Consider the following 16536-nt stretch of genomic DNA (forward strand, 5'->3'; position numbering starts at 1 on the left):
TACATGATTCCCTACATGGCAGGAAGTCACTAGACTGCTTCATTAGTCTGCACCACTTATTCAAAAAAAGCAACATGTTAAACAGAATGTGAACATTGCCAAACATGGAAAAATAAAGTTTTAGTCTTATAAAAAAGGAATCTAGAAACTTGTGAACAGCGATGAAAAATATCTAATTTAGTGAGAATTTAATACTATTCACTCTTAGTGGCTGCAGTGAGCCTGTTTTTGACTGCAGAGCTGTGGCAGGGCTGAGAGGAAGTGGACGCACCTCAGTGGCCTTCCCAATCACGCCTGCTTAAAACAGAATGAACTAGGTCTTGTTGTTGTTGTTGATGGGTGTAGGCTATAGCCGAAAAGCTGCAGCCGTGTGTGTAAGTCGACAGCTGCAATAAAGCAGAGACACCCCTGGCTTTAAGACTTTATAAACTTTTATCAGATGAGTTAAGTTCAGTCCCAAGTTTTCAGAAAGGGGTAAAAGAGTTACGAAAACAAACTGTTATTTATGTCACGCTATCAATTCTTGAACACTGGAGTAAATGGACGAAACACCACTTCCACACAGGGATCATTTTTCAAGCCATCTCAGTTGGTCAATCCCAAACATTCTCCCAGAAGAAATTAACTAGTTTAATGTTTTAGACCCTGTATCTAATCCCCCCTCTTTATTAGGTGTTACTGTAGCTAATTTTGATTCACTGAGCCAGATCTCTTGAACATGTTTGTGATGCCGTTGCATTTTGGAGCATTTTTATTGAAATTATCGCACCAATAATATGGCGTGCTGTGAGGTACAGCCCATCCAAGAAGTCCCCCCCGCCCTCCAACGTCTTGTACAAACATGTTTCTGGTCCCAGTGCCACAGCCACATTTCACACATCTTGTGGTGTGAACATGACTTATGTCCACCATACAGACTTGCCATGAAGCACAGAAAGCAGTGTATTCCACACATACTCTCATACTACTTAAAGCCCATATAATAACTGTGTTGTTACAATCTAAAGCGTAGGCATCTCTCTACCACTCTAAACTACAGATGTGAAGGTAAATTACAATTAATGAGGCTGCATTTGAAAGTAATTACCTAATCTTATGTGACCCTGGGCTTGTACACTACACATGTGGTTATCCGACATGGAAAACCAATAAAATAAAAAACTTTATTTCTGGAAACTCAACACACATCAGAGTTTTTAGCACAACATTTTCATTTTATATTTTGAAGATATTATTAGTCTAATTCTTAAAACTACACTACAGTTATTACCCTGAGCTAAGACTGTGCACAAACACATGCGCTCTATTGATAGAGCTAAGGTTATGGCACTAGGAAAGAATCTGCCACAGTCTGCCCAATCTGACAGCTTTTATTATTTATTAATTACCTTACTTTTACAAGTTGGAGAATTCAGTAATTTACTGCGGCCTGCTGGCAGGAGGGGAAGGAGGAGGAGGCTGTTTTTCCAGCCCAGAGGGACAAAAGGCCCTCTCAGGTTGTCCAGCAGTTTCTGCATCCTGACTAGACTTTATTTTCTCTTCGTTTATTGATATAGAACGTGGAGAAACCTGGTGTGTATACATATAATTTAATGCATTTCATTAATTATTATCACTGCTTAGGTCAGGTTTTATATTCACAATGATTCCTACTCATTCACTGCAAAAGAAACCTATGGAAAAACTCTTTTCATGCCCTTTTATATATTTTACAGTAATTTTCTAATATATAAATTTAAAAATTATAACACAGACAAAATTTTTAATGTTTTTACAAGGTCCAGTCAATGCTCTGGTGATGAACAGAATAAATTTTTGTAATCCCAGTACACCCCTGACTATTCCTTTAGACCACAAAATCCCCAAAATACAGTACAAAAATGAATATTGCTGTTACTACTACTACTAATTGGAAGACAGTATTTTCAAAGTGCCTGTTTTATCTAACAACCCCTGGTTTTAAACGTGTTATATAAATAAAATTGTACTGTATTGTATGTAAAAGAAAGAAAAAAAAGTCATAAAGCAGCAAGAACGTTGAACAAGCGTGTGCAGCAGCTCCCAACCAGGTGTGGAATAATAATCATGCAGTACCTCACTCTCACTACATTCGCTGGGGTCATCACCATGAATGGCCATCTGGTATTGGGCGTACAGCGCTGCCGACTGCTGATACGACGCCATGAATTGAGGGTCCTCAAAGTTCACTGGCACTAGCCTCACCTTCAAGCACAGGGTGTTGGGGGAGGGGAGTTGAAGGGAGGTTTTACAACGATAAACAATGCATACGAGGACAGTGAGCAGCTAGAAAAGGGAGGACGGAGAACGTGGACAGTGCTGGAATCAACAGTGTGTTATGTAGTCACTTTGGTATCATAGCGTTGGCATCAGTCTCCTAGCCCTTGAGAAAAGCTGGTAACACAGCACTCGGTTACTGGTTTAATCAAATCAGATTGCCGGGCACACAAATATCAGCGCAAGCAAACATTCGGCATCTAGGAGACTGATGGTGTATTTTCACAGCAATAACGTAATGAGAAACTTGAGGATGAGGCTAGTGCACCGCCCAGCTATTACCACAGATTGGCTGAAGAGGACTGGGAATACCAGACTGAACCCAGCGTCAGTGCGTGCGAGGTCCAGAGCAGCAGAAGTCTGTCTGAGTGGATCATCTAAGCGGGACACGTACAGATTCGTGTCCAACACCGCAGACTCTCCTCAAAAAGGTAAACAAGGTTGAACTGAGCGCACGCAAGAAAATTAAAACCACACAAACACTACGAGCTCCAGTTCCAAATTCAAATCATACTCTAGTTCAGAAACTGAAACTATCGTGAGGGCAGGGTGACAGTAGACACAGACAGGGTAAATGTGTGAAGGTCGGGAGGGGTTAGCTGACAAACTACCTCAACCCCCAAACTAAAAACAGCTCAATACTAACGACCCGGCTGGCCGACCAAGGGCCAAGTCAGACACCTGGAGAAACACCGCTCTCAACCCTGGCGTATGGAAACATTTTCCCCTCCATTTCCTCTCCCTTTGACTTTCGCATTTATACACATACCCTCTTCTCTTTAATACTAGCATGTTAATTCACTTTCCCCCTCATTCAAGCAGATGCTTAAGACTATTTAACTTAATTCTTGTTTCAAAGTTCCAACACAAATTATTTATCCATTCAAGTCTAATTCTAAAACTTCACAGTGACCGAACCCAGTTATACAAATGCAATGATGCTTAAATGATTGAATTGAATGATATTCCTGTATGAATAAGTACAAAAATGGAATACATCAAAGCCTTTTATTTCCTTTCTAGGTCCCCACATTTGTCGACCCTCTCCCTCCCTCCCTGGGTACCCCTAGAAAAGGTTGACCTATGCCTCCCACCCTCTGACCTGGCTCTCGGTGGGTTTGTCAGGAGGGTCCTTGTGAATGGCCATCTGGTAGAGTTTGTACACCTGGTAGGAGGCGTCGAAAGAAGCTTTGAACTGCGGGCTAGGGGGATTGGAGCGCACTAGCCTCACCTTCAAAAAGAATATGGGCAAACAAGAGTTAACAATAAAATGTAAGAAGCAATGAGAAAAGTATAAGTGGTTATTGAAAATGCCCAATTAAGAAACAAAAAACTAAACTAAAAATTAAACTAACAAAACAAAAAAAGACCACAAAAGGGAAGAAAGACTGACATAAGCACACCCTCTTAAAACCATCTTTTGCAAATAAATCACAGCACTTTCAATTCCTAAGATATCATTTCATTTTAATCAATGGCTTCTTTTCACCTACGACAGCTGTACGAGACCTTAAGCTAAAGTTGTAGTGAATCCTTTGGAGAAAAATCTCATTTTATAAAATATAATCTAGCTAATCTAATCACACACACAAATATCTTTAGTTTTTAATAGATGTTTGTGTAAGATGTGGCTTCATTAAAGTGGGTGTGTTATGTCCATCTTTCTTGTGACACAAGAATATTACAAACAAGTTGCTCTAAATATAATCATTAACATATTTGCTAATGTGCTTTTTGGGATAAATGGGGATAAATGGCAGAGCACTTCTCCAGCTCTGCCATGTCATCAAAAGCATGACAAACATTAAAACCACAGTTCAGGTAACCTAGTATAAGAACACAATTAGGCAACCTAAGTGGCCTAATAAGTTATAATAGGTTAATTTTTACATACAATAATGAAAGGTGCATAGAAAAATTATGATGCATCCATCACATGTGTACTTATGAAGCAGTGAATCCAACTAGGCATATATGATAAGCTCAAACTTCAACAGAGAAGATCAGGAAAAGTCTTTGATAGAAAGACAGGGAAAGAAAAACTGACCAATGCTAATATTAAAAAAAAAAAATGAAAGGATCCTTCTCTCATCGTCCGGCCCCATTTAATTAACTGTCTCCTCATTTTGAAGCTTTTGTTGGCCACAGAGGCTGTGCCATATAAATCCCCTGGAAGGACACGACAGATGAATTGAACTTGGGGTTTGTTTGGCTTGGAACTTAACTCTTAGGTCTCTCATATGAAAATTTGGCATCAGCATCCTTTAGTCAAACAGAGATGCTGAACGTCTCAAGTTTGCTCGTCTTAATATTGTTCTTAATCTGAAGATATATATTTTTGATAAGTTCAAAAAAAAAAAAATTGGGGGGAAACTCGCACCACTAGCAGACAGCATGGAAATGAAATTTCCAGTTCTCAAAACAGACTTGAAATTCAAAACCAACTTAAATTGCTTAAGAATGTTCAAATAAAGCCAAACAACACAACTGCACTTTGTTTAGTTAATTAAAATTTATTAAAGAAAAGTGTTGTATCTTAATGATATTTTGTCATGAACCCTCAAGACCTTTCTTTGCACTGTTATAAGTAAAAGGACAGACGAGGAAACTGACTGCCAAACCACTGCATATTAAGTAATGGGATAAAAGAACATCTATGGAAATATGAAAAAACTGTAGAGGCTGTACACAGGCACTCTTAAGGGGAAGAGCAATTCCATACTTTCCAGAGGTGCCTGAGGGGATTTGTATCACGTTGTCACACTGACCCCAAGTGGCGGCATGCAGAACCCCGGCTGCACTGCACGGTCATCTAAACTCGTCTTCCCTGTCCCTATGACTCATCTCTCTAATCTGCAAAAGTAGTGAGCTCGTCCAAGGACGCAGAATCAATCGTAGCAAAAGAGAAATATAAACAATGAAGCTTTGCAGAAAGCGACGGTGATCTTATAGCAAAGCCAAAGTGAAGATGCTAAATCACCAAATTTCCATTTCCACGTTTTATATGGACCCTGCAGGGTTTTTTTATGTATCCTGCAGTGTATTCTCGAGTGTGACATCTTAAACAGATGTGTTTATGAAGAAACTGAGCTTGACTACACTTAATTGCTCTAGTGTAAACACAATAATCATCTGGTACTGGTGTGACAACACTTAAGGATCAACACAAGACACGTCCAACTGACAACATCAGAACGATTTGCTGAACTGCTAATGATTCAAAATGTTCCTTAGCCAGAAATCTGTTGCAGCCCTGCTCTATGTTCTATAATAATAATAATAAAGAGCTAAATGGGTCAAGTAGAAGCCTCTCCAAATTGTATGACTTGTAAAACATATAATTAACCTCCATTTGCATCGGATAACATTGTGTGCGTGGACTCTAAAGAGAATTGAATTATAATTCCAAGCAAACAAATGAATCCAACTGAAAAGAGCTGTCTAGTCTCACGGGGTACAGAGACAAAAGACAGACACTGCCTGGTTCATCACTGCATCTGGCTTAAATCTTGGTCAAGACCAGGAATGACGTTACTCTACCAACCTCAGATGGAGGCTTAGCCAGGGATCTCTCTTCTACATTGTTCTCCTGCCTGCCAAAAGTTCATTTCCATGTCTTCTCATACTGGCTGAGCTGGGTGCTGTGGTTTTAATGTCATCAGCAGAGTAATGCAACCCATTTTGTGTGGTGTGCCTGTCATTTGGTTGAATTCGAAGTAGGAAGAGGTGGTTTTTCCACTCCGCTTTGGCTAGCTATCCTATCCGTACACATAAACACATGTGAAGTCACTGGAGCTGGGGAAGAGCTCTGTGAGACCAAATGTTTGAGCTAGCTAAGTCCAAACATTACAAAGCCTGAAAGCTAGACTAAGAACACTATTTCTTAATGACAGAATCATCAAAATAGGTTAACGATTGTTTAAAGTTACAGGAAAAAAAAAAGAGGAACAAAAGTTTGCTCCACAATATTTTTGTTCACCTCAAGGCAATGAGCGGAGTTTTCAGGCAATGATTCGCTGATGAAGTCTTCCAGTGTTTTTGATTGGTTGTTCTGACTAGGAGTAGGTTGGGTAGGAGAGACAGTTGAGGAAACGGCGTCGCCATTTTGCCTCATTTGTTCTTTCTGAAGACGCCGCTCTTTCCTCAACTCTTTGGCCTTCCTACACAGCGGGCGGCTAGGATCGGCTCCATTCCCTGCAAGACAGAAGGAGAAATGTCAAAGGTTTCCTGAATGTGCATTATCGCTTTAATTTTATGCAAAGACATGGTGAGAATATGCCACGGACGTAAAAGATCCAGTTTAAAAACTGAACTCGGGGAGAATGATCATTTTCAGTTTCAGACTGCTTTTTCGGTAAGAATAAACCAAAAGTAACAAAGGCTTTAACTTTGAGCCGCTGTAACCGATGAGGCTCAAATGTGGGGCAGAATGTGTTGGACCATGTAGGCAAATGGGTTACCATGCTTGCTTCAGTGAAAAATCAAAGAGGACTGAGGTAATCACCATCCTTACCTCAGTAGTCTTTACATTCGATCATTGCTTTGGCAGCCATGAAACAATATTCTATATGCTACTGGAGTCAAAGTGATGGGCAGCTATCGCATATGTTTTTTGAAAGTTTTTTTAGGCGATAACAAAAAAAAAAACCCAACCTAATATTAAAAACAATCAGGTCTGCTGGTGTGGGAAAATAAATGAGTGGACCAGCTCATCGTACATCGCAAATAAAACACAACCCACGCATTTTTTTCCTTCTATCAGCCAGACTGACAGAAACAGTTCCTGAAATTACTAAATCTCTGCCTGTCCCTTCTTCTCATCCTGCTGCCCCTCCTCCTCCTCCTCTACCACCACAACCTCCTGGGCTCTTGCCAAGCCCTTCAGCTCTCCGGGCATCCCATGTCAACAGTTTACACGCCCACATCCTGTTTGGAGCAATAAGGAAACGAGAGCCGTTTCCTGCTTGTCATATTGCCAGCTGCCACCATCAGCTCATTCACCAACTCCCCCCTCCGGTGAGGTCACAAGGAAGAGAGAGTGAGCGAGAGATCCCGATGCCTGATCCTGACAGAGGAGAGAGAAACTGATCCTGGCCAAGAATCACTCACATCATTCAGCTTTAGCTGTCTCAGGGTCCTGTGTCTGTATGGAAGATTGCATCCTGTGAACAGTAAATACAGAACTGAAGCTATGCTATAAAATATGCTAAAAACATGAAATGACATTTGCAGTGCATAAACTAAAACTAAAAAATATTTTGGTATTTTTTTATTTATCGCTTACTGTGTTCTTCTTCTAAATGATTTGTTGTCAAGTCATCGGGGCGATAGGAGCACATAAATGTAGTGACTAAGAAAATTAACAGCGTAATATTTCATCTCAAGATTGCCACATTATCGTTTTATTGGAAATGAAAAGTGGTGCGAAAGGAAGTTTGCACTTGCAAGAAATCACCTCTGGTATAAACAGAGTTGTGGCTGTGATAGCATGGTCACATAGTTTACCTCTTTCAGAATAAACAAACCAATGTCAAGGAAGAGTGGTCACACAGACAACAGGAACTACAGCCTGGACCGAGTTCATCACACTGACTCAACCACAAACACAGCAACCCTTATCCATGATTACTCTGTCCATGTGCCTCTCTCTCCCAGTAATTACACTCTCAGCATCAACACACACTTTTCTCTCTCAAACACAAAAAAAAAACAAAAAAAAAAACAGGTACTCCCAAGGACAGGATATGCAGCTGTGGTGAAGATAAAGTCTGACAGATCAGTTCCTGTGGAAGACAGATGCACTTTCTCCAGCAGTTAGCGCTTCATAAAATCTATGACATTCTCTATCCATGCTTCCCCGAGCGCACATATGGCTTTCAGAAGATACACTCAGTGTAAGCTGTCTAGAAATGTGAAATACTGCTTTCCTATACGTAAACATGCAGCACACAAGTCAGAATTGATTTACAGTGGCCGGAGGATACTGTCGTCTCTGTTCTGCGTGTGCAGTGGCATTTATTGCAATGTATAACCCTTGAGAAACTACCAACTTAAACTCTCTGCTGTAATTAAAACTGGTTCCGCTTAAGTTTTTGGTAACTGGAAACTCCCCAAAGTTATAAAGTGCATTAGTCATAAAAGTAGAGGAAAGAGAGGTCCAGCTGTTTTCTGCTAACGGTGAAAAACATGATCGCACACAGCTTTAATAATGTTGACGTCTGGGCTCCGGGGAGGCCAATCCATGACTGATAGTGTTCCAGTGAGTGGTGTTTACAGCATTAGTATCGTGCTTGACATCATTTTCCTGCTGGAAAAATGAAGCTGGATCAAAAACTGGTGATACTTTTCTGTGTTCATAGCCCCAAACCATGACACAGCCTCCACAAATAGCTGTAGACGCTCACTTTTCCATCTCATTCTTGACCTACTTCTGCACATACTGACAATGATTTGAACCAAAAATCCCAAATTTGGATTCATCACTCCACGTGACTTTTGTTCACCGATTTTCGGTCCAATTCTTGAGTAATTTGGCATACCTCAGCCTTTTCTCCAGGTTTCCTTTAAAAAATGGCTTCACAATACCACCGCCTCCACGGAGACCATTTCTAATAAGGCTTTGGTGAACAGCAGTAAACAACTGAAGGCCCTAATGCATCTCTCAGGTCCTGTGTCAGGTGTTTGTTGGATTTCCCCCCCATTTCTTAAGGTTCAGTATGTACTGTTCTACTGCTGTAGTTTTTTTTTTTTTGTTTTTTTTTTTAGGTCTGCCACTTTCTCTTTTGCCCCCCTAGTTTTCTCAGGTTTTTGGTAAATGTGGTAAAATTCTCACCTTGTTGGTCTAAAAATCCTATTTTATTCTTGTCAAGCTATATTATCTTTGACATTTTTCATAGATTCACCAAAAAAATGGGAAGAAATTATGCGTTTTCATTACCAAGTTGTTGATCTTGTGTAAAAGCCACACTGGTTCACCCCTTGAGTTAAGTGCCTTTCTCATAATCATTGCATGATTTACAAAAATTTTGCACAATAATATTTCTCCAACATCCTCTCTTGCCTTTTAGTTAATGATGCTGGATGACGTTCTCATCAGAGTTGGAAAGGAAAAAAGCAGCTGAAGCCTAAAACATTAAAGGTTGTTAAAAACGCCACTTCCTCTGTCTAATGGGAGTTTATTATCTCTTCCCTATAAGTGTTATTAATTCATTATTGAGGGGATATCCTGTGCTGGAAAATAAGGAGGAGAACATAGATAATTCCAAACCAGACACACACTCAAACAGTGCCCTCATTCACCAACATGCTGCAGTGTGAAGCCTGGGTTACAAGGTGAACAGTGACACCTTCTGGCAAGATCTGATACTTCAGTTAGTGCAGAGCACAGAATGAGGCCACATTGGATATAGTAGAGACAGCATAAATTTAAGCAGAAAACCAAAGAAGCCATTAAGTATTAAGTACAAACAGCTAAGGACTCCTCGATTAGACACAGGTGGCTTATTATTAGCTTAGTTGTAGCTGACTACATTTAAACAAATTAATAAGTAATCATGTATTCAAATTGTCTTAGCTGCAATGTTTAAAAAAAATCCAAATTAAGTTTAATTGCTGCAAAGAAATTCCAAAAACACTAAAGGGAAACTACTTATATAGCAAACCAGGATAAAAATTCACCACATAAATGCTACATTAATACTCTGTATGATGAGTCAATTTTTAAGGTCTGTTTCCATTGTTTTTCTGGTGGCAAGATCTGCTTTCTGTATCTGAAGTTCAGTGTTGACAGCTCAGCATCTACAGTGAAAAAACAACGCTTTGCTTACAGCTTTTTCTCCCCCTGCTGTGCTGACAGCATTTTCAGTTAAAGAGCATGACTTCCCTCTTTGTCCCTGACAAAAAGTGTCAACCCATAGCTGTCACTGACAATCAAACTGTTTGAAATCCCAGACTGATCTAATCCCGTTCTTAGATCCTTCCTGGAGTAGACTGTGGAGACTCGGAGCACTTGGTACAGATGAAGACACAAAAATGTTTCACGTATTTTTGTAACCTAACAACAACGCGGCTTTCTGAGAAGAGCTCCAAGACTGAAAGCACATAACCCAGACACCGGCCTTTCTAGTTAGTGGGTTATTAAAACTTTAGAATAATGTCAACGTGAAATTATCCGCTTCGGTTTCACACTTACTGGGAAGCTTCAATGCATTGATGGTAATAAATAATAACACCCCGTCAACTTGATTCAGCCCGTTTATGTGTGAGAAGGTGCACACACAACAAAGCCGAGAGAGGTAAAAACCCTGCACTGCTTATTGCTGAGGCTTCATAGTACAGCTGCTTCCACCGTTCATATAGGGATTTATGTCATTGTTTTAAAAGTTTCGTTAGTTTCATTTTTATATGATCATCTGATTAACTGCCGCTCCAGGTTTAGATTGATAGATCGCATAGAATAGAATGAGCTAACTAATTATAGTACTAACTTTTTCCCCCCTGAGCAACGGCAAGTACAGCACTAGTTTAGATGACTCCTACCTGGTTTGGGAGCTGCGGATGTTGTTGTCCCAGCCAGTACAGACACTGGATCATTTTGTGATGTTTGCGAGCCTGTAGGTATGGCATCTGCTGCCTCCTTCTGAACTTCTGTGGTAGATGGAAACTCTGTAGCATCCTTCTGAATGTCTGTGAGAGTGGTGCACTTTAAATGTACTTTACTCAGTTGCTGTGGTCCTGCCTCTTCACACACCGAGTCCATTGGCTCACCTATAATGCAGGAAATCAATATCGGTTACACCAGACAGCACACTGTAAATTACCCTTCTCTTCTGTTTTGAATTGAATTCGTTTTTGAATGAGCACCCAATGCTAACTGTACTTTAAACCAGGGTACTTACTTACGCCTGATCATTGACATCAGAATATGACATTACTGATCTGCAGTCATGCAGCAGGACTGCTCTCTGTGACATCCTGCAGTTAAAAGGCCTTGCTGTGAAGGGGTCTCTGATGAAATGTTATGTGCACAGTTTGTGAGCTTTGCAACTGATGGAGCTCTTATGAGCTGATAGAGAGGAACAGCCATACTCCTGTGTAAACCCATAAATCTCAATCTGCCTGCTGTTCGCAGAATCATTTATATCAAAACCTGTGGTCCATGAATACATTACAGACTCAAGTCATTTTCACACATTTATTAAGTTTCAATCTCAAGTCAAGCCTGTGTAGTGCTTCACACTACAAACTACAACACATATGCAGTCGCAGAGCACTAACTGCTTAAAGAGTATTGCCATTTTTTTCACGAACTGTACACCAATAGAGACTATGAATTGATGTGTTAATACCTCATATATTATACATACCTGCACAATCTTCCTGCCCCTTTTGCAGCTCCCCTTTGGATATAAATCGGTTCATCTTCTTCAGGATTTTCTTGTGGGATTTGGAAGGCTGGAATTTCAGAGCGTGGCATCTTGAGAGAGGATACAAGGTAAAGGTTATTGGTTGTTAAAGCAAACATTTAATTAATGTATTTTTTCAACATAGATCAAACAACCCTTGTGTATTCTAGATTTTTTGGTCTTATCAGATCTTAAGTTACTTAAAGCATGACTCATAAAAGGACATTTTGGTAAGCAAGTTAATAAAATTACCTGATGGTATACTGTGGACAGCATGTCTTCTGCATTATGGGTTTGTAAACATACTTCCCACTTCTGAAAATGAAAACATGGACAAGATTTTTGGGAGAAAACAAAAAAGTATGCCAATAAATTATTCATTTTTATTTGAAGTAGTCACAACTCCATTTTTAAACTGAATTCAGGAGAAAAGGTTTCAAATGAAAGTAGGAAACCACTGGCTGAAACCAGGATACTAAGTAGCTACTCGCCTTCTCCATCCTCGATCTATGAGGTCTTGGTAGTCTTGTACTGTCATGGTGTGGGACCACATCCCTACAATCAAAACAAAACAAATAATTAATCAAATTGTTTCCTTAAAATGTATAATTGATTTAAATACAATTTTATACATAATGGCAATCTTTGAAAATATGGCAACAAGCCTAGGCAGTGTTATGTATGAAAAGTCTCTTCACCTTAAGCCCAATCAGGCTTAAGGTCATAAGACAGCTTTTCTTTTATTCACAAAAAGTGAATGGGACGGGGAAGAAACTGTTAATGAGATAATACTTCTGTGTTTAAATTGATGATAAAACTGAACCGGAAACAAGGAGAACGAGTCAGGCTCTTCACAAGTGAGTAAAACTAAAACAGCTGTGATACGAGGTATGTATACAAACAATTCATAGTCTGTCAAGAAGTTGAGAGACTTGTGGTAGGTCCACATTTTTGTTCCAGTTTAAAACACTGTCTCCAAAGGGTCATTCCCACAGTACTTTAAGGCCCCAATGGAAATATACAAATTTATCATTTGTAGCCAGACCAGATCCCTCTTCCCAGAGCCGAGGTCTGAGCTCTTCCTTTCAACTTTCAACTTTCCTATCACTCTTGGAGCCTGCATAAACAAACCAAAACATAAGCTTCTATTGCAAGAAAACAATCCATTTAAATTTAAAACAGCCGAGGTAATTAACCGGTAAAAAGTTCACACAACACACACCAACCTCTCAGTCGAGTATAATTTCCTATGTTCCAAAAAAATTATGCTTAGAGTCCAAGCAAAACTCCACTAGTGAACCACAAAATGACAGATGAGTCTCCAACAGACACAGTGGCAAGACTGCAGGCTTTCTTTATGTCTGACACACATCACAACTTTTCACAGGACTCTCTGTAGTACTGTGAAAAACTAAGTGCACCTTTATTGTTTCCATAGGATCTAGGGTGAGAAGTAGCAGTCAGGTGCTGCTATACAAATCACTTGATTAAATGATCATCAGGAAGTGTGACCAAGGCTATCAAAGCAGAGATTTGGGCAGTTTGCTTGTCTGGAGTGTTCAGGTGTGTGTTAATTGTCCCAAAAGTGGAAGTCTCAATAAATTTATCCCAAAGTTGAAGAAAAAACAAACAACCAAGAGATACATCTCAAAGTCTGCAGCCCTCAGTTAATGTGTTAAATGTTAAAGTTCAATACAGTACAGATAGAAAACCACTGAACATGTATAGCTTCTTTGGAAAGATCACTAGGCAGCCTCGCTTCTGTCAGTCTGCCCCAGGGCAGCTGTGGTTACAACTGTAGCTTGCCTCCACCAGTGTGTGAATGTGAGAGTGAATGAATAGTGGTATTGTAAAGCGCTTTGGGTGCCTTGAAAAGCGCTATATAAATCCAATCCATTATTATTATTATTACTAGGAGGAAGTCTCTTTTCCCTAAAGAGAATGTTGCAGCACAGCTTATGTCTGAAAGTTGCATCTGGCCAAACCACAACACTTCTGGACCAGTGTCCTTTGGAATGATGAGGCCAAAGTGGAAATATCTACCATAATGCATAATATTAGCATAAACATATTAGCGTAAACAGCTCATACCAGCTGTCAAGCACAGTGATGGAGGGATGTTTTGCAGTGGTGTTTGGTTTTTTGCAGCCACTGTACCTGGTTACTTTCCAATCACTGAGCTGATTATAAACTCCTCTGTATACCCAAGTATTCAAGAGGCAAATGTGAAGCCGTCTACATACCAGCTAAAAGTTGGTAGCAATTGAGTCATGCAAAGAGATAAGCAGCAGAATGGCTGACAAAAAAAGAAAAAAAAAATCAAGGCACTGCAGTGACCCAGTTACAGTCCAGACCTCCAAATTCACACGGTGTTGTGGGACATTACAGGGGCATGGGTATAAACTAATGACTGCAAACTTCAGTGAACCGAAGCAATGTTGCAAAGAAGAATTCCCCCAAAACTGAGACAAAATCATATAATTTTTCTTATGGAAAATGATTCCTTCAAGTTACTGCTGCTACAATATGATGATTCTACAAATGAATCATGACGTGACCTTAGTTTTTCACAGGTCGCATGAAGTTCCTGTGAAAACTTTCTAGACTGTATGTCTATACAACTGAATCGCCATCATAAATAAACATGTAAACAGTATGTGAAAATCTTTGTTTTTTCTTATGTTGCATTATTCAAATCATTGTCGTCGCCCCCCCCCTTACATAGATCTTCAGTTATCTTATCTGTCAGTGGTAAAATAAAGAGCATTGAAATTCACTCTGTTTAAAACCCCAGAGAAGTTATGCTTAAATACAAAAAAAATGTGTAGGGCCTACACATTTAGTTTCTCAGATATTTCTGGCCTATGACTGTAAAATGATCACACCCTCTGAAATTGCAGAAATGTCCCATTCTCATATACATGTGCATTAAAACCAATAATGAGCATATAAAATGAACTTAAAAGGCTTTAACTTATGCTGATTAATTAACTCCTTTTATTTGAACATAATACATGTCATCAAAAAGCCCTGCTAATTTGTTAGGCAGGACTCGTGAGTCTAAAATACAAAGAATGGATTCCATGTGCAGGTGGGATAAGAGTACAGCGGCTCACAGCACACCTGGAGTGTGTTTTCACCACTCACACCAGATCCCTTCTTCAGCCTTCACTCAGGCATGACAGACACAATAACACAGATGAGAGCAGATGTTGTGCTCTTGTTGTGAAGAGTTGCATTGGATTTGTATCTGACAACACTGTTGATAATATCACTGCACCAATCACACCAAGGGAAAACATCGTATGACGCACCTGTTCAGAAAAGTCTACAGTAAAGACGCACTGCTACTATATACGTAATCCATGCATCTACAGCATAAGATGTTTCACATCTTTCCAGGAAAATAAAATGATGCCAGTGAGAGTATAACATGAGATAACGCTTGACCTGCATCCACTTCCAACCCTGTAGCACTGTTACATAGTTACAAGAATTACACAGGTAGTAAAGTCTCCCTTCTTCACTGCAAGCTGTCGTATCCATATGATGTAACAGGAACAGATTAACACTCTTATCTTAGATTAGACATCAGCTCTTGTCTGCAGGCGATGTGCCCAGTTGCTCATTGACTACACTGGGACCTCCCTAATTATAGTCAACCTGTCTCAGCCCTGCTCAGATCAAATCAATGACACCAGTGTGTCCTCTTACCTTCTCACACAGTTTTCATTTTTATGTGAAAGTGAGATCTTTTAAAAAAGTAAGAGTAAAATGAATTGCTGCATCATCGAGGCTCATTTTTACTAAATATTCCAAAATATAGTCACGTGTCAGCATTTATAATTAGGCTGTTCAACTAGTACACTGTTATCCCTCTGTCACTCACAGCTAGAGAACAGAGTTCACAAGAAAAAGTAATGCCAAGTACCATCTATATTACCTGTTACACCAAAACAAAGTGTGAGAAAGTACTATAACACATGCGCCGCTCGCTGTCACCTATTGTATATTATACGACTTTTAAACCACGTAAAATATAAAATATCCTGGATTTCCTAAACTCGGCGTCACATCACAAATACCAAAAAAAAGAGAAAGCTGCACTTTCTAAGAACAGCAGCCTTGCTTCTCCGTCCTGCTGTTTAAGAGACTACCTATTAGCTTGGTGCTACTGCAAATCTACTGCTAACATGCTACAATTGCATTGTTACACCCAAGTTAAACATTGTTGTCCTACAGAAAAAACATTCAACAATAACCTTAACTGATTTATTCTACAAGCCTTCTTCCGATTCCCAGAAAGCAAAAGCTAGGCTAGAAGCTAACGGCTAAAAACTGAGCTAGGTCAATAACCTTAAACCTATCTACATGGTGTCAGGCTAACGCTAAATAATATTTACACTCGCAGTGTGCGTACAGTCTATGTAACATACTCAAATACACTGACATTAGGGATAGGTGCAGTGCAAAAAACAGCTAGCCGGCTATTATGCCAGAAAGTAGACGGAGCTAGGTCATTAGCACAAGCCAGTTCAGAGAACCCCGGCTATCCTCCACACAGACACACATATACACACACTTCATCCCCAACTTACCACGAGAGAAGTTTCCCGTTTGGCTTTTACAGTAACCACAGCGGTAGCCATCTTCTCCACCGAAATATTCTACTATAGTATAAGACTTATTTCCTGCCATCTTTAAGATCTAGCACAGCTGACAGCTGAGACAGGTGACCGGGCAAGCCTTGCTAGACATGTAACCCCGCCCACAGCAAATACGTCATCAGTTGTGCGTAAAACAAAGGGAGTTCTGATAAAAGTGTTTAAGTGTTACA

The 16536-nt window shown here is 39.8% G+C and overlaps 1 protein-coding gene across 6 annotated transcripts in view; it reads right to left on the reverse strand.

The window, feature by feature from the left end:
• The window catches only part of ate1 (arginyltransferase 1), a 57210-nt gene extending 40690 nt beyond the window's left edge, over window positions 1–16520 (reverse strand). The window contains exons 1-8 of one of the 6 annotated variants that reach the window (XM_085182096.1): window positions 16298–16518; window positions 12191–12254; window positions 11952–12014; window positions 11661–11770; window positions 10834–11061; window positions 6275–6489; window positions 3398–3526; window positions 2095–2223 (exon numbers count right to left, since the gene is read on the reverse strand). In XM_085182096.1, coding sequence (XP_085038222.1) covers window positions 2095–2223; window positions 3398–3526; window positions 6275–6489; window positions 10834–11061; window positions 11661–11770; window positions 11952–12014; window positions 12191–12254; window positions 16298–16397 — 1038 coding nt within the window. In that variant the 5' untranslated portion in view covers window positions 16398–16518. Of the gene's footprint in view, window positions 1–2094; window positions 2224–3397; window positions 3527–6274; window positions 6490–10833; window positions 11062–11660; window positions 11771–11951; window positions 12015–12190; window positions 12255–16297 lie in introns of all 6 variants that reach the window. The other 5 variants (XM_085182099.1, XM_085182098.1, XM_085182100.1 and 2 more) reach the window with 5 other exon arrangements.
• Between the last annotated feature and the right edge of the window lie 16 nt (window positions 16521–16536).

Source organism: Neolamprologus multifasciatus, chromosome 13, assembly GCF_963576455.1.
Source record: "Neolamprologus multifasciatus chromosome 13, fNeoMul1.2, whole genome shotgun sequence".
Classification (NCBI taxonomy): Eukaryota; Metazoa; Chordata; class Actinopteri; order Cichliformes; family Cichlidae; genus Neolamprologus; species Neolamprologus multifasciatus.